Genomic DNA, 23,536 nt, shown 5'->3' with positions numbered 1-23,536 from the left:
CCTGGTGATAATCCTCGACTATTACCGGTAATCCCCCTTCGCCACAACCTAGACGCCGACCAAAAAGGACCACATCGCCCACGGCATCATCGCTCACTCTAGCAACGCATTCAGCTTCCCGTCCAACACCAAATCTGTTCGGGAGGCCAACTGGCACATCGTAGTATCAGCCGTCAATTGCTCTGGGACTGCCGACACGATGGCTTGCATTTGCAAGGTTGACTGGGAGGCCATCGAGTCCGCTGCTGCCGCCATCAAGCCTGCCAAAAGCAGCAGCGTCCTTCGCGGTGTACCAGCCATCTGGCCGACTCCCGACAACGACATTGTCTTCTCTGACTACGTCAGCTTGACAGGCAACGGCAGCTTTACCAAGAGCCCCATCCTGCTGGGCGCAACACCAACGACGAGGCCGGCTCCTACCAAATTCCCGCACACGCTCAAGGTGTTATACCCACAGAGGACCAGGTTCGGGCGTTTCTGCTCCAGTCTTTCACCTGCCCCGTCGCATACCACACCCGAGCTCGGCGGAACCACGGTGTAGCCTCCTGTCTTTCGCTACTTCGCTGGCTGGAGAAACACTCGACTATACCCGCCATTGGGAGCCTGACATGGCGTTGACCTGCACATGATCCCTGGCGCATCTGCGGATGTTAGTGGCTTGCCCACAAGTGCAGAGCAGCGCCAACTTACCAGGCTTATTATGCAGAACGTGTGGTTCGTATTTGCTAACGACACGCACAATCGTCTCGTCAGACAGGGCTGGCCGTCAATCCCTCTTGGACGATCGATCTATAGAGCATAATTAATAATGTGTCCAAGTGCCTGCTTCTGGTGGGATTCTAGAAAGAATGAAACTTTGAGCTGGAATCAATGAGATAGAGATTGCGGAAACAGACATAAAGGAGATTGAGAAGTTATTAGCAGATGAGTTCTGCATCCCTCCTTGCGCCATCGTATCCCGAAGGTATGCCTAATTAGCTGCTGGTGTATAGACCCGGGCATGTATGTTGAGAACCTGATTTCTGGTAGATCCTTCAAGAGAGACCCTCCCAACTACTGCATTGGAGGATATTCGAAATTGTAAGTGAGGTACATCTCTTCTGGGCGATCCAGAAAGGTGAGTTTCCCCATTTCTCTCAACGTGACAGAAACCGGATCATCGATTGTTGCTGGAGGTTTTTTCCGTTTCTTCGTTCGCCACAACGCCGAGTCTATTAGTTGTCGCTCTATGGTGGGTTGAATTTTCTGGTCGATGAAACAGAGTAAACAGCCGCAATCTCGGAGTTCTCGAGGCACAGGAAGCCGCCGCACAGGCTCGGATGGGGCGGGTTTTCTCTGTTTTCTGACTCGGAGACTTGTCTCTTTGAAGTTCTCCTTTAAGGGATCTCGGAGGACTCGGCCGGTGTCGCGCAGTGCTTTCAATCCGCTTTCTGACAGTGGCTTACGGGCGACGTTGTTTACGTCTGCCTTGTGTTTTACCAGGAGCGAGACGATTTCGGGGGTAAAGGTTTCATCCAGCGGGAAGTCAATGACGGCACCTTTCCTTAGAAGAAGGTTGGTAACGTAAAGGTCGCCACAGTGGCATGCCGATTCCAACGCACTCCGAACCCCGGAATCCCTCCCAGGAGCGTTAACGTCGGCACCTCTGGCAAGAAGCAGGTTGATAACGTTGATCTCGCAATGGCGGCCACATGCTCGTTCCAGCGCGGTCTGCCGTTCTCGAAAGTTAATATCCGCTCCACTGTCCAGCAACAACGCTACCACCGCCTCGTGACCCGCGGCAGATGCTTCATGAAGTGCAGTGCCGGTAAACAGTTTTTCTGAGGTGTCGTAGTGGGCCTGCTTCCGTTTCAATACGGTGAGCAGCATCTCAACGACATCTCGATGCCCAGCTCTAGCCGCGAGTTCCAACGGGGTGCCAGAGAATCGGCTCATGTTAACGTCGGCGTCTGCATCTAGCAGTAGCTTCACGACTGTGCCGTGGCCGTGTCTACATGCTGCCGCCAGCGGGGTGCCATAGAATCCCGTGAAAGCGTCGATATTGGCACCAATGGCAAGAAGATTCCTGACCATCTGCTCGTTTCCTTCTTCAGCAGCTTTGTAAGCGGCCATGCTGGCGAGTGATCGTTTCACATCTACCACGTTTTCGAACATGTATTCTTTGCCCCAAATGTGAAGTATTATAGGGTCTGAGCTGCTGCTGCTGAAATGGTTGCGGGGTGTGTTTTCCCACGTTAACGTGACTCCCTCGTGGTGTCGGTCATCGTCTGACATGATGCTGAGCTGGCTATTATATGCAGTCGCCTGGTTGCTTTTGTCCTCTGCACCGTGCCAGTGTTCGTCAACACTGTATCGATTCCCGTCATCCAAGTTGGATATGGGTTTGGGCGACAGGACGGCGTCCATCCACGATCTGATCTTGGTGTTCAACTCTATCGTTCTGTCTCGTTTCTTGCCGCTAGCTCCTGGCGTCGTAGAGTGCCCGAACTTGTTTGGCAGGAAGTCCTGGTTATTAAGTTTGGTTATTGCGGCGGCGACATCTCCTGGAGCTCTTGCCAGCCACTCGGTGTAAGTCATACGCATTAGCTGACTTCGATCCAGACCCGACCTCTGGTCAATCCATGTGCGAGCAGCGATTTCCGCAGCGGGGTCATCGGCAACGACGAGCTGGCACTGCGGATATAACCCTCCGTGTATGGCTCGTAGCTTGGCTGCAAGGCCCTTCTCGCCGTCATCCCAGCGCACCATCCTCGACGTCTCGTGCCACGCCTTATACTCCCCTTTCGGCGTAATAACGTCGGGCAACCGCGTGCAGGATGAAAACAACAGGTTTGGATATCTCTTTCGTAGTTCCACGCTCACATCGATCATGGCCCGGTCGACGCGGCTGTCGAAGATCACGCTCTCGTCTGTCAGTAACTCCCCGTTCAAGGGATTTCTTGCTGTTTTTGCAATAATGTCGTATCCCAACCCGAGTCCGCTGTGGACGATCTCCAGTATGAAGTTGTAGGAGTTAACCCCCACTCCGACAAAAGATAAGACTTGACTCATGAAGGTGTGGCGGATATGTTCGTAACTGTTTCTGTCCCCTTGAGGATCATCAACAGGTGGTGTTGCCCGTGCAAGCTTGACCAAATACTTGGCGTAGAATACCATGATCAGCGGGGGAAAGACGTGTAGATGCCTTATTTCGAAATAGTTGCTGCCATATGCCTCCACAGACTTCTTCTTGACATCTTCGTGCAGATCATTGAAAGATTTGTAGTGCTTATTGTAGCCCTTCAGAATCGTTGACCGGAACAACTCCCAACCCTTGCTGCGGTGCACGCCCTGGCGATCTTTGTACAGCAAGGACACCTTGGAAATATGATAAGAGTAGTAGGCGATTGCCTTGGCAAAATCTTGTTCCCTGAGGTCGATTTGTAGTGTGATCCCGGATGGTTTTTGGCTTTCTCTCCACATGATATCGAATAGGCTGGGGATCTTGCCGTCGGTTTCCAGGTATGAAGTAGCGAAATCTGATTGTTTGCTAGTCGAGTCCGGGTTCTTCGCTTCCCTCTCAACTCTCCGCGTCACCAGATTTGTCTTGAGAATCTCGTGGATAGGATAGAACTCCCAAGGTTGTCCTTTCGAAGTGACGCGGCTTGGATTCTTGTCATGGGCTACGAAAGCCTTGTCGAGCTGTTCCATGACGAAGGCATCAACCTCGTGGAGAAAAAGACCATGGCGTATTCCATTATCGATAGCGGCAACTGAATTGTCGACGATTCCCGAGGCACGCTCGTAGAGCCCACGATGACAGAATACATAGCCAAAGTTGTGAGTTGGTTTCATAGGCCCGGGTAGGAGTGGATCGAGTAGATTGCGAGGGCAATAAAGCTTCTTTTGCTCTGCCCATTTATATCCTGAGGGAAGTTCGGGATCCATTCGATGATGGATGAATAGTCTGGAGACGGATGCTGGATGAGCGATCTCGGAAAACGCATTTTCTTGCTCCATTTTGCTGGTCGATCTTTCTTCGTGGAAGACTTGGTGAGGATGCCTTATTTGAATGAGAGGATGAAGCCCGAGGGCTGTGGTTGACGTCTTTGGCGGTGAGTCTGATATAATAGGCTGTTGTTGATCGTGGGCTGGAGATATGGATGGCGGGTAAAGATGTTGGTGCGCTTACTTCATAGGAAAAACACTAGGATAATTCCGTATAGAAAAGTTTGTTGGTTCTGGTTGATTTATAAGACCTACACGCGGTGGACAAAGTTGGCGCTCAAACAGTCTGATAAATTTCGGGCTTAAGCTGACATCTTGGCAGACATCAACGTGTGCCATCTGCACTTTGCGGCTGAATTCTGCATGTCAGCCCAATTGTAATCTGCCCATCTTAGAATGCACTGCCTGCCCATTTTAGGATGCACTGCCTCGGGATGCACTGCCTCGGGATGCACTGCCTCGGGATGCACTGCCTCGGGATGCACTGCCTCGGGATGCACTGCCTAGGCATTTTAGGTTCACCGAAATCTTGAAACGCTGGACCGGGCCTTTCCGTGCGTGAGGGTGTGGAGATAATTAAAGTCTACCGATTTCAGGACGGGCACCGGCGCTGTAGCTTTACAAATAAACCCAAACTGGACGAGCACTCGCTAAGGACAATAGCATCAGGGCCCGCGAGCAGTCAACGAGTCAACGAGCGTTACAAGAGCTGAAAGTGCAGTGCACAAACAGCATCCTCCAGGTCGAAGTATTCCCAGAAACTCGAGGCCAGCCAATTCCAATGCTGCTTCTCCTCATGTCTCCCGAAAACCGACGCCATCGCACCCGATGCCCCCGAGTAAAAGGAGACCAGCAAGTGGGCTCAGATGGATGATCAGCGGTCTTCGTATCTCTGCTACATGGTGGTGGTTTGATAGGACGAGGAAGTTAGGGTTAGGGTTAGCTATAAATCCATAAGCGGTTGATGGTTAGAAGTAGCTCATGGTGGTGAGCTTCCGGTAACCACGAGACATCAAATGGCGCCAGGCTTTAATTACTGCCCCAAATTCAGATGCCAGTGCGATCAAGTGAGCGATTTCCCCGCACCTTCAGGCTTCCCGGTTACCTGTACGGAAACGCCCATAAATCGGCCTTGGCATGCACGCATGATCAGTGACCAGGGAGTGGTGGCTACTATGTACACAACTGCGCGGTTGGCCTGCCGCCATGTCAGCCAATGTCGTCTGGATACCAATGCAACACGAACGGCCTCCGCGGCATCCTGACAGAATGGCTGTCTTATTTGCGGCTTCAATGTCGTAATTAAATGCCCCTCGCTCCCTCTTGCGAATCGCCAGAAACCTTCTTCACACATGGGACATAATTAATATCGCCCTACCTTTGCGTTACTCGTGTAAGCCATATTGACAACCATGGCTGGGACTTCTCTTTACACTTACAATCCGATTCAGCCCAACCAGATCCGGCTGCTCAAATTTGTTCAAGATGGCGACCACATATGCGCGGTTCTCGAAACCTTCTCGTTGGAAGAGCCGCTCCCTGTGTACCGTTCCATCTCCTACACCTGGGCTTCCGACGGAGGCCGCCCTCAGAAAAACTTCAAGATTGAAATAGACAAACGGAAACTCCCAGTGTTGAGCACGCTCCAGCCCTTTTTCCAGGCCCTAAGATCCAGGAACATGCTGCTTGACGGCAAATGGTGGTGGATAGACTCAATCTGTATCGACCAGGCGAATCTCGAGGAGAGGGCCCACCAAGTGGGACACATGGACGTGATTTACCGCCAGGCGGAATCTGTCATTGCCTGGTTGGGAGAAGCCTCGAGCGACAGCGAACTTGCGATAGACTTTATTAAGCTTCTCGACAAAACGAGTCGACGCAAACTCAGCGTTGCGGAACTCCGCGCCACGCTACAGCAAGACCACTATCGCACCCACTGGAAAGCTTTGACGAATTTTCTCTCACGGAGGTGGTGGTCCAGGATCTGGAGCGTGCAGGAATTTGTGCTGGCCCCGAGCGTGACATTCTGGTGCGGCATGCGCAACGTCAGCAGGGTCGCCGTATGCCGGAGCATTGGTATAGCCGACAAATGCACGTCGACCGGCATCAAAGAGACTCTTGCATTCACGCACGGCAACAACCGGAGAAGAGCATGGGGTTTATACAAGGCCAGCAAAAAACCAGGAGCCAGCCTTAGCTTTTCTCTTCTTGCCCTGGCCGCCTACTTCTGCTGCATGGACGCTTCGGATGATCGGGATCGACTCTACGGCGTTATGGCGCTGGCGACTGATCGGTCCATGCTGGAGATTGATTACACGCTCAGAACAGATGAGGTCTATACGCGATTCGCCCAATCTTTCATCACGCACTACAAGTCTCTAGATATCATCTGTTTTGCTTCAACATACACACCGCCATCAGGATCCATACGGCCATCCTGGGTGCCTGACTGGCAGAAACGAAATCCCGTGGTAATTCCCTCCATGACGAGTCAAAGTTCCAAGACCCACGTTGGCAATCTTCGCAGTCCTAGACATCTTGACATTGACCCTTCGGTTTACTATTCGGCGTGTAAGAACAAAGAGGCGGTGTATGCTTTTGAGGGTTCGGCACTACAAGTTCGAGGCGTTGTTGTTGATACAATCGACGGTCTCGCCGGATCCAGGCAGTTCGAAATGGTCCAAAGCTCCGAATGGAATTCGACGCAATCCTCATGTTGCTCTGGTTTCCCATGCTCCACGACAGCTATTCTAGAGAGTGTATGTCGAAGTTTAGCGTTCGACCGATTCGACCGATTCTTGCGATATCCAATGCCCACTGAGGCCTTTTTCCGGGACTTTATTCGGCTCCTGAACCGCATCGTAACCACATCCAAGGAGTCAGTTCCCAGAGAATTGTTATATTGGTTTCAGTGCACTAGATCCCTCCAGATCCACGGCCGCAGCTTCGAGGACATCTTACATGACAGCTTCCAGGCCGACGACGACTCCTCAGTCCCCGCTCCTAACATAGATGAGTCCCAGCATAAGACATTCTTTGGTCGGTTTTTTGACACGGTCGTTCGATTGTCGTTCCGCCTGATGGTCAGCCGCTCCGGCCGTATCGGTATGGTTGTGGAGAAGGCGATGAAGGGGGATTTGTTGTGTGTGCTCTATGGCTGCAGCATTCCGGTCGTGCTGCGAAAATCTTCCGATGGAGGCAGTTATACGCTGATCGGAGAGTGTTACCTCGATGGATGCATGGACGGATCTCTCTTGGATCAGGTTGGGCTTGAGGAAAGCACCTTTGTATTACTGTAGTAGAATTTCGTTCTTTTCCTCTTTCTGAACATTTTCTTCCCTCACGCAACATTCGCTCCCTCTGGCCTCTACTGGACACACACTCGTGGCCCGTACCAAATGCGATTGAGCCCATCTGTCTTAACCATACCAAACATGCAGAGCCAGCTGTGGTACCACCGGCCGTTTCCCGTCGTTCGAGCCCAAAGACAGGCGTCTGCTCCTGCAAACAGTCCGTGCGACACCGCCGTTCTGCAGTAAGTACCGACCAGGCATTTACTCCTTTGGGCGCTGTGACCGGACCTAGAATTGAGAGGTCCGGTGATTCCGCCTGCAGTTGGACTTTGAGCGAAGTGTGCGGATGGAGACAACGGTAAGAAATAATATACCAATGGTCATTTACGAAGTTCCTGGAGACTTGGGAGGTGCCTTTTGAACCGATCTAAACCCATCTCTAACCATTTTCGGATTGTTCTGTTTTTGCCAGTCTTGCTTATAAAATTAGCAATTTCTACGCCATGAAAGTAGATCTCAAATCGTTCTTACGTATATCACCTAGTATAAGCACACTGGTCTGCAGGAGCATCTAATTACACACTCCAGATCTGCACGAGGCAGAATGGAACAACAAGAATCCGATACCAATGGCGGACCTATAGTCGGAATCTTCCCCTACCGCAGACAAGAACCACCAATTACTTCCCGCAGGATAAAGCTGGGACAGCGAAAAGGCCTCCTTCTGCCAAAAAGAATCTTCTCGTGCCGGCCGACACGATCCGCAGATCGTCAAGATATTGCTGCAATACGGGGCGGATCCCAACACCGGCATGCGCTGGGGCAAGACGCATCTCGGGGTGGCATGTGCCAGAGCCATACCGAGATGGTCGACAAGCTGCGTGTGCACTTGTGGGCAAATTACGATGTTGACACGTCACGAGACAGCTCAGCATTGCTCTGCAACACGTTTACGCTGCCCTTGCTATTGCAGAGAGCCGCGATGCGTTGATGGCTATGCTACTCGCTCAGGGGGCGAATATCAACCTCGAGGCCCAGCCCAACGGCACTGCTCTGATCGCAGCGTGTGATCGCGGATATCTGCCCACTGTCCAGCTGCTGTTGGACAGACAAGCCCATGTCGACCCGACCACAGCACCACAGACATATCACCATGGCACCGTGACTGCGCTGGTGGTGGCATCCACGCGCGGCCACTTGCCTGTTGTCCAGCTGCTCCTGAAAAGGGGCGCAGACCCCAATTTTATGCCGTAAACTGGCTTCACCGTCGCCCTGGAGGCAGAATGTGGACGGCGTGATGCCGTGCCAATCATCCGGGAACTGCTTGCAACAGGAGCCAGTCAATCTTGGCCAAGCGCTGTACATTCGCGTACATCACCCTCGACGAGGACGTTATCGACTTCCTGCTTCGCAATGGCGCCCCTGTCAGCTTTAGCATTCTACGCAAAGATTTCACGACTCCAAGAATCCTCTCCCGTTTGATCGTGACTCGGAAAAAATTCGAGCAGCAGCCTTTATTAGAGGCGCAGCTCGCCCGATGTGCGATCTCCGGGTCTGGCGAGGTCAACATGGATTACTCGACGCTTCCCCGGCCGTGCCACATGAAACAGACTGACCCTGCTTTGAAGCGTATCTCTCCCCGTGTCATCACCAAGGAGAGACCGAGGGACAAACAGATTTTGCCGATAAATAATTAAGCCTATTCCGGGCCAAGTCGTTAGGGACGAGTTGATGACTGGCCAGCTAATCCCTACCTGTGGGCTTTCTGATTTGTCGGCTCGACGACGGGCTTCAGTCTAACTATGTGCCGAACAATTCATTTAGGCATAATCCGGTCACTCATACCCTTGGAGGCTTGGACCTTCGGTCGCGTTGCTCTTAATGATGAAGGTTGATGCTGAGATAATATGCTAGCACAAGTTTTGTATCATAAGCCTCAGTGGACACGTCACTGAATGGACAGGGAAGAGAGAGAAAAGAAGCTAGATACACGGCCGGAATGTTATTGCTATGGTATGTAGCTTCATCTTGTAAGGTTATTCGTGTCTGGAGGGACGATTGGCTTACGATCGGTTGGTCTCGCATGGCATTAGGATATAACGAATTAATTAATATCTATCCTTGATAAGGCCACGTATCACAGGCTTAGTGAACTAAATGAATACAATTTTCCGGTCGAAGGACAATCGTTACTGAAGATCTCCGAGCAGAGTCAGCCCCGTAGGGTCGCCCTCAAACACGTGACGGATATGAAACGAATGAGTCGAATGAGCCCCAAAATACACACATGCGCATCCACGATTAGCGCTGACAATCGGTGTGCGTATCGTCGGTATTTTGTTCCTGCAGATAGTCTCCTATCTTAAAGAATACGACAGGGCATTGCGTTTCTCTGTCTCTGCGCCGCTGCTACCTCGCTTCAAGATGCCTCGGTAGGCTCCTGACGTCAACATGGAAAACCAAAGAAAACATAGCAACCAGGTCATGGAGACTCTCAACAATTCTGTTCTGTTGAGGGGGAAGCAGCATACCATGCAGCTTTCTTACCACATGGCAGGCGTGAAAGATTACGCTTGAAACGATAAAATTGTTTGCCGGGAACATGCTAGAGGGGTGGGCATTTAACTTATACAGGAGTGATGTTGCTTTGCTGATAGAATAAGGGGCTCGGGCCTTCCTAATTATGAGAAGAGCATTTCTATGGATGCTGACTGCCATCAGGTGCTGATTCCATCTCCTTGCTGGTATAGTTTCCGACAAGTTGGAAGCTGTGGCGCTGCCCGACCTCAGTCATGCCCAACATTGTTCCAGTGGACTTTCCATTTGTGGTGCAGTAGGCAGGGCTGCAGGAGATTTTGAACTCCAAGGAAAGAAGTTCCAAGCCGCGTCCACCCACGGACGGCAGTCACAAGGAGATAAATCACTGTTACGAATAGCACCTTCGTTTTTGATAGCGAGGATGAGAAGAACAGCGAGACGCGAAGAGGGCAATCGCGGGTGGCGCGAGTTCGGACATAAAGAGCACATTCTCGCAGCCAGTCTTCCTCTTCTATTTTCACACAGCTTAATCCGTCGCATCTTCAGCACCAGCACTATACTGCTTGTTTCTGGCTTCGTTGCTACATCAATAACTTGCCGTTGTCACATTGTCAACATTAGTTGTCATTTCATTCAAGCAAGCAAGTTTCCGCTCACCAACATCGCCATCATGCGGTCCATTGCAGTGTCCCTTCCGGTGCTGTCTGGAATCCTTGCCATTGCCATGGCCGGGGAGCTCCCTCTCACTCCGGTCGCCACGTATCCTCCGGTCAGACCGACCCCCATTCGATACGGCCCGAACCCGAACAACCCCGGCACACCCGTCGGGCAGCGACCACCCGATTCCGGCACCAACACGGGCCCATCTCAGGGTCGGCCATCCGTCTTCGTCCTCACCCAAGTGCCCGCCAAGCCGACGCACACCGGCACGCCGACCAGCCCGGAGAAGTGCTCGCAGGTGGCCGCCCGCATCACGCCGAAGCTGACGCCGCGCCCGACGTACCCGCCCTCGCTCAAGTCGATGGCAGACAAGCTGGGTGGCGTGGACCGCGACACGTGCGGCGAGATGGATTTCCGAGCCCGCTTCCGGTCGGCCGGGTTGGACGAGCTGAACCGCTTCAACCAGGCGCGCCACTCGACGTTCATTGTACCAATCTGGGCCATGGTGGGGGAGCTGTGGGCCGCGTGCGGCGAACAGGCGCGCAAGATGCCGCAGGTGGCCCAGGAGCCGTGCTACCGCTGGGCGCTCGAGCTCTCCAAGTCGTCGAACGCGTCATTTGGCGGCGGTGTCAGTGCCAAGGGTAACGGCAAGGGGGATTCTGGCAAGGCGCAGCAGCTGCCCGATGGCCTGGCGGGCAAGTTCCAAGGCGGGGCAGAGCTTGAGGCGGGCGCGGCGGCCTACCGCGGAGTCTCCCAGGCGGTGGGGGTAGGGGCTGTTGGAGCGATGACGCTTATCTGGCTTGTTCTGCTCGCCTGAAGATTGGAACCAGGCAATGGAAAAACAGATGGGGTAGGAGAGGTATGGAGTTGCACGATGGTTGTGGCGGTCGGTTTGGGAAATCATACTCTGTTCTGCTGGTTTGGAGGGATTCGAAACGCGATAGATGTTCGATGAGGCATGGTATAGACAGGAATTCGTAACTCAGGCACCGGGATGATGCGTGCTGTTACCAAAGTCCGTGTACACTTCCCCGCGGTGTCTTTTTCACTGTTTGTGAAGATACTGATGTAGAACGTGAGAATGCCGTTTCCCCCTGGCGCAACGAGACACGTGAGCTCCCTTGTCGTAACTTCCCATGTACCGTTAAACTGCGCACAACCCAGACAGAAGAGTCATCAACCTGTCCCGCCCGCATCCAAAATCCGGCGAGATATTATCCATAACATGGTCTTATATGACGTGATCAGTGCAGGACTGATTAACTGTTTCCATCGCGAGTTCCCAATTACCGCCAGACTTTTGCACCATAATTACCATCCGCACGCCTTGAAGTGACAAAAACGTCTCGACGACTTTAGCTGCCCGCCAGGTGTGTCCATTATACAATACCGATGGCTATGACACCTTACACTGCTCCTGCCAAGGTCGTATCGTGACAGGAGTGGTTTTTCTGTTTCTTTCTCCTAGCCGTTTCTGGCTCTCAGTCCCCGTCAGGGGCTAGATAAGTTCTGGAATCGACGTGACATGATTATGTTCTGTGGTCGGAGAGATACTTATTATATGAACTGTACATGCACGTAAGGAACGTACGCGCACACTTCAGTCCATGACGGCAACTTTAACCACCTTTCCAATTCGTGTCAATATCCAGGTCCAAAGCCCGGCTCACAACGGCTTCTGCGCCGGATACTGCGGCGGCAGAATACTATCCGTACTTCCCCCGCTCCCTGTCGTCATTGCGGCATTTGGCTTGGCGGTGCTATACTCAACCGAGAACTGATGATCCACTACCACGACGTTGTCCTTGGCAGCCGCCGTCTGCTCCGTCTTTCCATTCCCGACGCTGTGCAGCTGATAGCCATGCGTCCACTTGCTGCTCTTGCTGCGCTTTGAAGGACCCGTCTGACCGGTCTTGCGGCCGCTGCTGCCCCACCCATGCGAGGAGAAGAGCCCGGGCAGGTACGTCCTGACAAAGGGCTTGAGAGCGGCGAGCGCGTTGCAGAGGATGCCGAGGTTCATCTCGAAAAGGGACCACACGGCGGCGGCGCACTGGGTGTAGGTAAAGTCCGGGTTGGTAACCATGGCGCGAACGTAGGCAATGCGGACGATGGAGGCGACGCAGGCACTGGATGGGCAGGAAAAAGATTTAGATATCGACAGAGGTGAAGGCCGTTGTGGGAGGGAGGGGATGATCGGCTACATACGCTGACCCAAGTCCCAGAATGAGGCCCACGGTAATCCGCTGCTTCAGGGCCATGTTCAGGTGGTGAATGGTGGGGATCGGGAGGGCGATGATAATGCCATCGGTGACGATATTTAGAACGGCCTGGGCGACGGCGATGTTGTTAAGGCACGTGACACTCTCGGGGGTGTTCAGGTTCGGGTTGCAGGGTCCGGCAAACAGGGCGCTAAAGGTAGTCGTGTAGCCGACGAGCGCTGCGGCGAGGGCGATGATGCTAATCCGGAACGCTTTATTTGGGCTGATGCGCCAGTAGAGGACGAGGATGGAGAGCTTGGTTAGGGTCGGTGGCCAGAGGTAGGTTAACGCAAGAGCGAGGAGGCGCTGTACGACCAGGTTTGTTAGTTGTCAGGACCATCCTCGATTGGTTGGTTAGGTACGGAGCGGCGGGTTGTTGTTAACATTACCTCAAGATAGCCCACGATCTGCGTTGGTGATACTTCGTACATACTCCTGCCAAACCCCGCGGGCATAGCTGGAGCAAAAGGCGTGTCAGGAAGCGTGATCCTCGTGCTGACATCATTTACAAAATAAGACATACCCTTAACTGAGACAATAAAGAAAGCCAAAGTTACCGCCCATGAGCCGATCAGTAGCGCTGCAATAATAACGATCAGTTACTCGAGCCAAATGGCATCTGTGGCGACTTAACGGCAAGCGTACGTTCGTCGAGTCCCAGGGATTTCACCACAAACGCTTTGGTGTACAACCGCAGCAAAAGTGCTATTGTCGCCAGCGTAAAGGTTACTGCAAAGACGATTATGAACCTGACCTGGACGGCTGTCGTGTGGTAGAAGTCGGGAGTCACCCCCGGTGGGGGTGGCATCAGGCCGACCATAGCTGTCGAGTTCGTAGAAGCCATTGGTATTACAGGCCGTCTGCTGTTTACCAAGCTGCTGAACGACCGGCAAGGAGGATGGATAGGAAAGCAAAGCCGATCTGCCGTCGACTCCGGCCAAGTTTACATGTTAAACTAAACCCTCACAGGAGTTTTCGGGAAGGAACAAAAGGTGGCTGACCCCTATCTTCTCTTGCCAAGGCTTGGTCAACGGTTTTGCATCCCTGCAAGGGGACTTAACGGAATCGACTGCCGGCAGGCGGCCTGGAACCACACCAGGGGCTAAAAAACCGGAGCCGAGACCGACGATTCGCCATAACCTTTCGACGATCCAAATACCAGCCCATGACTTACTTTTGTTATATGCTCAGCCCCGTGAGAAGAGCGTTGACTCCGCCAGAGCGCCAGAGCTAACGTTTTTTACACTAGGGGCGAAATCCGCTAGCGCGACTTGGTTCCGGGTACGAGATTCCACGCGACTAGTGTAGTTACTAGCGAGGGAGGGATAACTAGTGTAGCGTGGTGGTTGTTTCAGCGGCTCTACGGTTAGTGGGGCCGCCGTTAGTTTGGTGCTAGGGCCAGGCCGAACAGGACCAGTCACGTTTACACTAGTGGGTGTACTATGTACACCTCCTCCGGGATTCTGAATCCTAGCGTGGTACGTGGGTCCTGGGCCAAAAAAGCCACTGGCGGCAAGTACCGCGCTAGGATTCAGAGTCCTGGAGGAGGTGTACAGTACAGTCATGATGTGGGTCTGGGCTCCCGTGCCCGAGGGAGGGTGCTCACTTTACGGATTACACTAGTGTAGTTACAACTACGGATTACACTAATGCCGAGGGTGGAACCATCCCATTCTCGCTTCCAATCTAACTTGAAACAGAGCTGGGGGCTTCTTTCTGGATCGGTCAGCCTGATGCCAGCGCTGGTGGTTCCAGTCCCAGGAACCATTTCGGGAAAACGCCACATCACGCCACAGCAAACGAATCCCACTCAATTGTCTCACGAGTAGTAACATGCGGCGCAGATAGTTGATATGTTAGTCAGTCAGACGATTGCTAAATCCTCTGCCCCTCCCATTGGCCCAACCAGAATTATACCTCCTTGACATAGCCGGGGAGACTCTCCAATAATTCCAAGCTCTTGTGGTCGACGATGGCGGCAACGTGCCTCGCCGTCATGGCGTCCACCTTGTCCTTGGGCTGCATCATGGGCGACGTCAGGGCCCAGGCGAAGCCATGGAAATGATGTTTCCGGTAATCGTCCCAGACGGCCTCCTTGTCCAGCTTCGGACCGCCGACCTCGTGCAGCGTGGCGAGATAGTGCTCAAAGAGCTCAACCTCGTTCGCCCTCCGGTCCTCGATGGTCAGCGCGCCGACGATGAAGTAGGTGACGTCGTGAAGGAACGAGTTGAAGTGGAGGCCCTGCCAGTCGAGAAAGCCGGGCTCGCCCGAGGGCGTGATGAAGGTGTTGCCAATGTGCGAGTCGCCGTGCACGACACACAGGTGGTCCTGGTTCGTCGTCGCCCAGAGCGTCTTGAAGGCGCGGATCATCCGCTCGCGGTTCGTCATCTCGTCGGTGACGGGCGGCTTGGCCGCCTCGTCGAAGAACCGCTTCGGCCACTCGGACTCGGCCATCAGGGACAGGATAACCTCCCGGAGCGAGAGGCCCTCCTTGAGCCAGGGAAAGTCGGCCGGCTTCGCCCCCCACGTCTTGGCGTGAAGCTTGGCGAGCTCCTCGACGCCGGCGCGCACACGCTCGACCGGCCAGGCCTCGAGCGGGTCGCCGAACTTGTAGCCCTTGGCGTTGAGGTCGTCGAGAACCACGATGCCCTGCCCCGTGACGGTATCGCTGCCAGCGTACCAGACGGGCGGGAGGCGCATCGACACGGTGGGGGCGATGTGGTAGAAGAACTCGGCCTCGCGGCGGTAGACGGCGTTCAGGGACGGGTGCAGCTTGACGAGGTCCGGGTTGAAGCCGCCCTTGACGCAGACGTGGGTGGGCAGCGACTCGGCATCCTGGCTGTCCTCGTATGTGAGCTTGTAGAGAAGCTTGCTCGCCGTTCCGTGGATGGGCTTGACCAGCTCCGCCGTCGCGACAGGGCGGCCGAGGATCTTGGTGAACCAGGCAGGTGTGACTTGTTCGACGACCACGGGCAGAGGATCGGCAGAGTTGAGGGCGCCCTTGGCACCTGCGGGAGGCGAGGGAAACGGCATTGTGTGGTAATAAGATATGGAAGCCGGATTCGGAAGGATTACTTGTGCCGCTCTGCGGAAATAGGTAATTATTTTCGAGTATTGTAGGATGACAAAAGGGCCAGGATACGGTTCGGTTAACTACGAAGAGGCAACTTAGGCATCCAGTCATTTTAAATACCCTAGGTAGCAGCAAATGCAATGGCATCCCAGGGTCCCATTTCCACAAGGGGCACCCCCTACTCTGCGGAGCTAACCGTCGGTGGAGGGGCAACTCGTCCTGAAAGATTACTAGCGCCTATAACAGGCAAGACCCGATGTAACCACATGCAGAGTTACGCTAGTGTGAGGAGACACCACCTTAGCAAGTGGCCGGGGGGACGGCCTTCTCTACACCTCCTCCAGGATAAATAATCCTAGTGCGATACATGCCCCACAACTAACGCAAATCAGAAAAGTGGCCAAGAAGTCTAGATACAACCAACTCAATACAAATTTCTATAATATAAAAGTATCAATACCTAGTCTTGCCCCCCTGGTTTTCAATTACCTTTACAAGCCGTCGGGGCATTGAGTGTGCTAGGCACTGAAGACACTTAGGGGGTACTGCCTCCCACGCCTCCAGAACAGCCAGTCAAAGCCCTGTAAGACTTAGCGATTGAACATCGTAGCGATGTTCAAGCTAATCCTTCATCCAGTGCTATACATTCTCAATAGGGCTCAAATCTAGGCTTCGAGCCAGCCACTGTAGGACCTGGATTCCTATACTCGAATACTGGCTAAACTCGGCTCCTAACCTAGGGATTTTATCTATAAGTACCTTCGTATAGAAAATTATTAGGAGAGTGACATGGTGTGATGATTGTGTAAGTGGCTTGCAAAAAAGTGAAGAAAAGTGGGGCACGTATCGCACTAGGATTATTTATCCTGGAGGAGGTGTACACTAGGAAAAGGAATCCTAGCATCGTACGGATTTGGTATCTGTACTTGCCGCCAATGGGAACCAGGTTCTCCGCATAGGACCCATAAAGACATGGGGGAGGTGTACACTACACAGTCGATTTCCCTGTACGCAGAGTAGTGGTAGTGTGCTCCGTACTCTCCGTTTTCCATGCGACAGCGGCCTACCTCCCTACCAACCGTCCCCCTGCCTACCTCCCTACCTAGGTAGGTAGTCACACGAAAAGCGACGGGGCGCGAGCAACGAGGACATGGCCACTGCAGGCCGGATTTCGTTCCTCGGCTGGAGTTGCTGCAGATCTGGAGGAGTCAGCATCATGAATTAAACAGGATGTTGATATACTATATGCTAGGTTCCAGTGATAGGCGGTACTATAACGAGGATATCGATCATCTGACCCCTGACCTGCCGGTGTTTAACAAACGCCGCACGAATCTAGCCCCCGCGAATCAGTCTCAGACAAGTAGGCGCGATTGCCGCTCCTCCAGTTGTCCGAGTGGGACCCTACAGGTAACTTGGCTGCCATACGACGAATCTCCACCCGTATGCATCCGTTCCTCTCCTGCATCGAGTGGAAGCCGCTGTTGAAGAGAAAGCAAGACTCGCGAAAGCTTAAATACCAATGACACGGAACGAAGTCTCGTGCTCGTGCCTGGACCGTTTGAGGCCAGACTTTGTAGTCGAAACCCCGGTGCTCTTGGTGCCCGCTACAGGCCGCTCATAGAGAGACCTCACAATTCATTTCAACGAGCTGGGAACCGACCGGGGAGCGGTAATCAGAGGACCAGCTGGTGGCGTGGGGCCATCTTCTCTCTGACGGAGGAGATCGAGGGTCGGTCTCTCGGCCATTTAATACAAGGAGGCATCCTAACCAGTCGCCATAAGAACACAAGAGAGTACAAGACAAAGAAGGGTTACGTCTGTACAACTTGCCAAAAGGGCTGATCTTCTCGAGGAACAGAAAGCATCCGGCCGGAACGCTGTCTGGAAGGGAACTAATCCGTACAGCCTCAATACGGCGCACCGGGCCTCCGTGCCAAGGAACCAGACAACTGGAAGCATTGCGAACTCGGTACTGGCGTCTTGGCAAAGCTTGTCGACTATGCTGAGGTCTCACAAGGACATGCTACCCTGGATCGGCAGGTGTCGATCTGTGCCAGATAGGAGCAAGATTCTGAACGTGGGAAGCCGGAGCCACAAGCATCCGTCTCAGAAACCACTGCCTTCCATCCATATCACGAATGTCTTACCTGCACGTCGCTGTGTTAGGTCCAGAGACTAGCGAAGAATCCCGAGCTGACTGCTCGCATAATAGCCCTCGTCGCCTTCTGCCACAATATCTGAGCCCTAATTAAAGGCTAAAAACACCCCCTACTGACCTCGACCGCTCGCGGAGACACCGATGGGCCTGGGGGAGCCAGGAGCACCGGTAATCGTCACTAGTGTAAATTCCATGGCCCGGAGGGGAACGTCACCGTTCATTAATTAATTACACGGCAAGATTAGCGACGACTATCCATTGAGCCACATGGCACCTAACCCCAACGACCACCAGTTTCGGGCTGCTGCGCAGATACTCCTGGTCTCCTCCTAGCCGGCAACAAGGGCCAATCCGATGAAGACGTCGCCCTGGTTGAGACGCTTGTTCTATCCTATACGGAGAAGCCTCGCATCGCCATTCCCGTGGTATGTATGTACCTGCTCTCGGCAAAGAGTGACTTGGCGCTCTAGCAAGTCACCCGACATGACAGTGCCCAGGACAGCCGGGTCAGGAACGTCGAGAGCGACTGTCGCCGAGCAGCGTGGATACCTCCCCAAGGTCAGCGGCTGCATTGTGCGACTTGCATTGTATGACCGACTAGAGTCGCCATCGAGCACGCGTGTGCTGATGCCTTCTTGAGGGAAACAAAACGATAGACGCCGGAACTGCAGTTTGTCTGTGTCGTCTTCATTTAATTTGATTTTGATGACTCTAAGACGGCCCAGACGGGTGCGACCGACGCCTGCTAGAGCATCACTTCGCAACGCAACATCTTGTTTGCTGAGTTTAGTCATGGCCTTTAATCCTGTCGCCGACCGCGGCTGCGCAAACCTCAAACCTAACGGCAATGTGATGTGCGTTTCACTGCCTGACGGCAGCTATACCTCCGTTCTACTCCGTACTCCCCGGCTTGAACTCGTCGTGGGCTCTCGCGGAGTACGCCGACACACAATCGTGCCCGCCCTTGGAAGTGCCAACCTTGGGACCAAAACAAATGCGGCTACTCCTATCAGGTCCAGGTTGCTAACACCTGCAGTTTGCCGACTAGGATAGACTATCCGTCTTCTTTGTCGTAGCAATCGTGATATATCTGGGCAGAATACCAATATGATTGTTAGGAGGTTGAATCAGAACTGATAGAGGCGTTTTCGTGAACGGAGCTGGTTGCATTCTATCAGTGGCTTCTGAACGGAATGGGCAGGCGGTACAAGACTGTTTCGGGAATTAAAAATGGCAGCCAAGGATTTGTAATCCGTACGTCACGACGAGTGCTCTATTCAATGATGTGTATTAATTATGTATACAACTGAAAGACCGCCGATTATAGCCGCACCTACCTACCTATCTTACCTCCCTACATCGGTACGGAGTACCTATCCACCATAATGACGGTTCTTATACATACGGGAATCACATAGTAGTACCACAGGGCAACATATTTTTCCTGAAACCCGACGCGACTAAACAAACCTTCCCGGGCCAGTCAACCGGCCTTCACTTGCATCCTGGCGGGATTGGATCTCTCCTCTCCTCATGTTTGCCGCCATTGCTTTAGGTGGAGATAAGCGGGGTTTGTAAAAAAGTGACCGATGGAAAGTACGTGATTTTACACAGAATAACGTTATACCTATTGGATCATGGCAACTGCGGGTCAAAAGGCTCGGCGGGCGGACAAATCCCGATCCCGACTAATTACTGATATTCTCCGAACATTAAATAAGAAGCATGCCAACTATGGCGTGTGCATGCTAACCTACGTAAATAGCAGCCCGAGTCGCGGACTTGCCTTTATACTAGCACGTCTGCTACCTCTCACCTCCCTACTAAGCCTCACATCCCAACCTACAAACACGCAGTTATCATGCCCCCCATTCGCGGTCATAAGGTTCTAGTCATCGGCGGCTCGTCCGGCATTGGAGCCGCCGTTGCCAAGCTTGCCGGCCAGGAGGGTGCCAGCGTCGCCATCGCGTCGTCCAACCCCACCCGGGTCGAGAACGCGCTCCAGAAGCTCCGGGCCGCCGTGCCCGAGGCCACCTTCTCTGGCTACACCGTCGACGTAAACCAGGACGACGTCGAGGAACGTCTCGACAAGCTGTTTGCGGACGTCACGGCGGGCCTGGGCGGCCAACTCGACCACATCGTCTACACCGCCAACGTGATCCAGTTCACTCCCTTGGCGTCCGTGACGGTCCCGTTCCTGCGCTCGAGCGTCCAGTTCGGGTACGCCGTGCCGCTCATTCTCGCCAAGCTGGCGCCCAAGTACGTCAGGAACAGCTACACGTCCTCCATCATCTTCACCACCGGCCGCGCCGCCGAGAGGCCCGTGAAGGGCGTCGCCGCCCTCGCCGGGATCGGCGCCGGCCTGTTTGGCATCACCAAGTCGCTCGCGCTCGAGCTCGCCCCCGTCCGCGTCAATCTCGTCAGTCCCGGCACCACCGACACGGACATATTCGGCCCTCCCGAGGTCCGCGCACCGAGGCTGGCCGAGGAGGCCAAGAACTCCTTGCTGGGCAAGGTCGCCGCGCCGGAAGAGGTAGCCGAGGCCTACATCTACTACATGAAGGATACCAACAACACCGGCTCCCACATCAGCACCAGCGGAGGCGCTCTGATCCAGTAGGCAACCCCTGATACGCCTAGTTGTAATTAGAGAGTGAATAAAATGGGTTATTAATTACCTTTCCAATCTGTCCCCGAAAAACTCTCCTCCATTTCTTCCATCTCTCATTGTATTTCTGTTCAACATGATCAGGCGCCGAAAAACATAAAACGAACTTGAGGTTCTCGGCCTGATGGCTCTGCTCTCCCGCCGAGCTGAGCAATTTGTGTCGAGTTTTCAGCTCCATCCTGGTCGATCAGTGGGAGAATTACTAAACAGACCCTGAGCATAATAATTACCTTCAATATCCTTCCAGACAACGGCAGTAGAGGAGTTGGTCGAGACAGGAGTATCGAGGTACTCATTCTCACCGCGCCTCCCACTTCTGCCCCCCCAAGGCAATCAGCCGGTTGAACAGCTCATCGCGCATCGGCGCCGCCGTCATCTTGTACTCATCCCCGGCGACGGTCCGGATGACCAGCCCGTCCTTGACCTCGGTGCCCATCGACCACCCCGCCACCAGCCTCGCCTTCGAGTCGTAGCCGCCAATCTTGAGCATCTCCACCACGTCCGCCGCCGGCACGCTCCACATCGGCCGCCCCAGCTCCTCCTCCCCGACGGTGCCGCCACTGGCCCCATCACCCGGCCCTGGCGACGCCGACGACGACGACGACGTCATCGTCGATGGCGACGACTTGCCAAACGCCACCGCCGGCACCGTCGCCCCGGACGCACAGACGTACACCCGGCCCCGGTGCCCTTCCCACCGCGCCTCGAACCCGGCCGGCCCCGCGGGCGCCGGTCCGCGACCCTCCTGCTGCTGACCGCCGCCGGCCCCGCTTCCCCTGCCGGGGGCCAGCACGCCGAGCCGGTCGTCGCGCGCCCCCGCACCGCCCGGCGCCTTGGCGCGCGGCTTGTCGGTCCCGACGGCCGTCTTGACCGCCCCGCGGGTGGTGCCCTTGAAGAAGCCGAGGATCCGGTGGCCGTGGCCGTGGCCGTGGCCGGGCTTGGATGTTGTCGCCCCGCTTCCGGCGGCGCCGGTCCGGTCCCGGTCCCCCACGGCAGCGGCGTGGATGTCCGGCCCGGCCGTGTTCTTGGTCTCGTGCGGGATCGTCGACGGAGCGTAGGTGGTGGCCGAGTCGAGCTCGGCCGTGTTCGAGACGCCCAGCGGGGAATCCCCGCCCGTCCCCGCGCGCAGGTCGCCGTCTGACAAGGCCGCCGGCTTGTCCGGAGGCGGGGAGGTGACGCGCCGCGGCGGCGGCGGCAGGGGCGCGTGGTTGGCCTCGCCGTGGCGGAGGAGGGTCAGCGTCAGTTGGGCGTTGGTCGGGACGCCGTTGAGGATTGTGCTGAGGGTTGGGGAAGAACGAATTAGTTTCGTGTCGCGGCAGATTGGGTGGCCAGGCGCGGAGAGGAGTGGATTGTTTTTGCTTACTTGCGCGGCTGCAGCAGCTCTGGCCAGTTCGGAATCGTCCGGTTCAGCCAGTCGAGGCAGCGAGAGATGACAGGGTCACCGAAGAAGACGGCCCCGGCTAGGAATGAGAGCAATTTCAGCAGGAGGTAAGGAGTCAGGAAGAGGGAGCTGCCCAGCAGAAGGGGGGCGAGGATGGCGACCAGGCGGAGACGGTAAACTTCGGAGGGAAATAGGGGGATGGGGGAGAGGGCGCTGGAGTTACAACGGTCAGTCTATTTTATCAGCCCGTGCGTGGGAAAACTGCGCCACAAAATCCAAGTCAAGTCAAAGGCAGGAGACGCACTTGGCTAGACGCTCCCAGGTGTCTGCCACGGTGCCGATCGTGTGCATGACCGGACGCATCTTGTTCCACATGACCGTTTCCATCGGGACCTTGGTTTTGTCGTGCTTGCCCCCCGTCTCTTCACCCACCGCTTTGTCCCTGGCGTCAGCCGTTTTGGTAGCCAGAGCCGTCGGGTCAGGGGCCGTGTCTGCGCCCGGGTCCTCGTCCGAATCCGGATCGCCTTGGGGATGCTTGCCCGCAGCGCTGCTCATGACAACCGAAGCGATGCCACTAACAAAGTTGCTCGCTTCCTGCTCGACTGCTTCTCCTTTGTGATTCTCGGGTGCTCCCGTCGCGCTGTCGTGGCTGCCGAGGACGCCGGCCTTGGGCTTCTGGATGCCGCAAGTCTTGCTGTCGACGAGGGCCAGGGGGGCGGGCGGGAATAACACTTCGCGAGCCCTAGGGAAGCCAATCAAGGCCAACACCACGACTGAGAGCAGCGGCATGAGGAAGTCAAAGGCCCATACGACGAAATATGCTCCAGCAAAGTATGTGGTGCGTCTCCTCTCGCGCCAAGATCGGAGCCGCGCGACGTGCTTGGACGCGGCCAGCAGACCGACGCCGACGGTCGTGTAGAGGCGCTCGATATTTGCGCGCAACTTATCTGGCGAGAACTCTTCGTCTTCTGCAATGTTCAAGTCGAGGCCGCCCGGTGGCGGGTTAGGAGTGGCTTTGACATTGTTGATTTGCTAGTTCATGTAGATCAGTTAGGATGTTCCTTTATCGCTTCCGCAGGGCTTCGTTGAAGAAACACATAATTAGTACCTTGTTGAACCGCCGAACCAGGAGCCATAGTTCCTCGTTAGTCATGCCCTCGATTGGGGGTGCTGCGATGTCTTTGTCGCTATTTGGTTGGGCTGGCCCCTGGGCCCCCCGCGTCTCGGCGGCCAGAGCACGGGGGAGGGTCGGACCATCCCCAGCCGCATCAGTATGCGTCTGACTATCGGGTGTGGCGGTGGTAGGATCGGTGGCCGGTATTGGGAGGAGGTCCTTCATCACCGCTCCCGCGTCCTTCCCCTCGGCGGCAGGATTGTTTGATTGCATGTTGAATTCAGATGTGCTAAATCCCGGTAATTGACTTTCATCCGTTAGATATCAGAGGCGATCATTTGCCTCTATGAAGGTTGAATTCTAATGAGCCGGGTTAAGGTAAGCTTTTAAGATCAAATGGTTG

General features: G+C 54.7%; 9 protein-coding genes across 9 annotated transcripts; 4 read left to right on the top strand and 5 right to left on the bottom strand.

The window, feature by feature from the left end:
• Positions 1-199: 199 nt before the first annotated feature.
• P884DRAFT_272659 (uncharacterized protein) lies at positions 200-541 on the top strand (the record flags this gene model as incomplete). Its single annotated transcript, XM_069442541.1, has 1 exon — positions 200-541. One exon carries the CDS (start codon positions 200-202, stop codon positions 539-541), a length of 342 nt encoding a protein of 113 aa, XP_069294243.1.
• Positions 542-797: 256 nt separating this feature from the next.
• Positions 798-4,083, bottom strand: P884DRAFT_83260 (uncharacterized protein). Its single transcript, XM_069446114.1, has one exon. The coding sequence runs from the start codon at positions 3,997-3,999 to the stop codon at positions 1,054-1,056; it is 2,946 nt and encodes a 981-aa protein (XP_069294242.1). The 5' UTR covers positions 4,000-4,083; the 3' UTR covers positions 798-1,053.
• P884DRAFT_83259 (uncharacterized protein) lies at positions 4,084-4,373 on the bottom strand. Its single transcript, XM_069446113.1, has one exon. It carries the CDS (start codon positions 4,324-4,326, stop codon positions 4,168-4,170), a length of 159 nt encoding a protein of 52 aa, XP_069294241.1. The 5' UTR covers positions 4,327-4,373; the 3' UTR covers positions 4,084-4,167.
• Positions 4,374-5,399: 1,026 nt separating this feature from the next.
• Positions 5,400-8,534, top strand: P884DRAFT_272657 (heterokaryon incompatibility protein-domain-containing protein; the record flags this gene model as incomplete). Its single annotated transcript, XM_069442540.1, has 5 exons — positions 5,400-6,746; positions 6,918-7,250; positions 7,428-7,522; positions 7,771-7,789; positions 8,208-8,534. The coding sequence occupies 5 exons, from the start codon at positions 5,400-5,402 to the stop codon at positions 8,532-8,534; spliced, it is 2,121 nt and encodes a 706-aa protein (XP_069294240.1).
• A 1,954-nt stretch (positions 8,535-10,488) lies between these two features.
• On the top strand, positions 10,489-11,332 carry P884DRAFT_316501 (uncharacterized protein; the record flags this gene model as incomplete). The annotated part of the gene is made up of 3 exons (XM_069445288.1): positions 10,489-10,587; positions 10,690-11,119; positions 11,298-11,332. The coding sequence occupies 3 exons, from the start codon at positions 10,489-10,491 to the stop codon at positions 11,330-11,332; spliced, it is 564 nt and encodes a 187-aa protein (XP_069294239.1).
• Positions 11,333-12,144: 812 nt separating this feature from the next.
• Positions 12,145-13,580, bottom strand: P884DRAFT_210051 (uncharacterized protein; the record flags this gene model as incomplete). The annotated part of the gene is made up of 5 exons (XM_069438978.1): positions 12,145-12,604; positions 12,684-13,042; positions 13,126-13,193; positions 13,260-13,316; positions 13,382-13,580. The coding sequence occupies 5 exons, from the start codon at positions 13,578-13,580 to the stop codon at positions 12,145-12,147; spliced, it is 1,143 nt and encodes a 380-aa protein (XP_069294238.1).
• Positions 13,581-14,304: 724 nt separating this feature from the next.
• On the bottom strand, positions 14,305-15,643 carry P884DRAFT_264131 (kinase-like domain-containing protein). Its single transcript, XM_069441822.1, has one exon. The coding sequence runs from the start codon at positions 15,434-15,436 to the stop codon at positions 14,648-14,650; it is 789 nt and encodes a 262-aa protein (XP_069294237.1). The 5' UTR covers positions 15,437-15,643; the 3' UTR covers positions 14,305-14,647.
• A 4,089-nt stretch (positions 15,644-19,732) lies between these two features.
• Positions 19,733-20,637, top strand: P884DRAFT_264130 (uncharacterized protein). Its single transcript, XM_069441821.1, has one exon. It carries the CDS (start codon positions 19,832-19,834, stop codon positions 20,588-20,590), a length of 759 nt encoding a protein of 252 aa, XP_069294236.1. The 5' UTR covers positions 19,733-19,831; the 3' UTR covers positions 20,591-20,637.
• Positions 20,638-20,936: 299 nt separating this feature from the next.
• On the bottom strand, positions 20,937-23,358 carry P884DRAFT_210039 (uncharacterized protein; the record flags this gene model as incomplete). Its single annotated transcript, XM_069438976.1, has 4 exons — positions 20,937-21,915; positions 22,002-22,232; positions 22,324-23,051; positions 23,128-23,358. 4 exons carry the CDS (start codon positions 23,356-23,358, stop codon positions 20,937-20,939), a joined length of 2,169 nt encoding a protein of 722 aa, XP_069294235.1.
• Between the last annotated feature and the right edge of the window lie 178 nt (positions 23,359-23,536).

Source organism: Thermothelomyces heterothallicus (assembly GCF_042370625.1).
Source record: "Thermothelomyces heterothallicus CBS 202.75 unplaced genomic scaffold P884_scaffold_30, whole genome shotgun sequence".
Lineage (NCBI taxonomy): Eukaryota > Fungi > Ascomycota > Sordariomycetes > Sordariales > Chaetomiaceae > Thermothelomyces > Thermothelomyces heterothallicus.
The sequence above is the reverse complement of the archived record's forward strand: the minus strand, read 5'-3'. Positions and strand labels throughout refer to the sequence as shown.

Bases quoted from the DNA above. Each gene is read 5' to 3' on its own strand.
- P884DRAFT_83260 (XM_069446114.1), bottom strand. From the start codon at position 3,999: ATGGAGCAAGAAAATGCGTTTTCCGAGATCGCTCATCCAGCATCCGTC.
- P884DRAFT_83259 (XM_069446113.1), bottom strand. From the start codon at position 4,326: ATGGCACACGTTGATGTCTGCCAAGATGTCAGCTTAAGCCCGAAATTT.
- P884DRAFT_264131 (XM_069441822.1), bottom strand. From the start codon at position 15,436: ATGCGCCTCCCGCCCGTCTGGTACGCTGGCAGCGATACCGTCACGGGG.
- P884DRAFT_264130 (XM_069441821.1), top strand. From the start codon at position 19,832: ATGCCCCCCATTCGCGGTCATAAGGTTCTAGTCATCGGCGGCTCGTCC.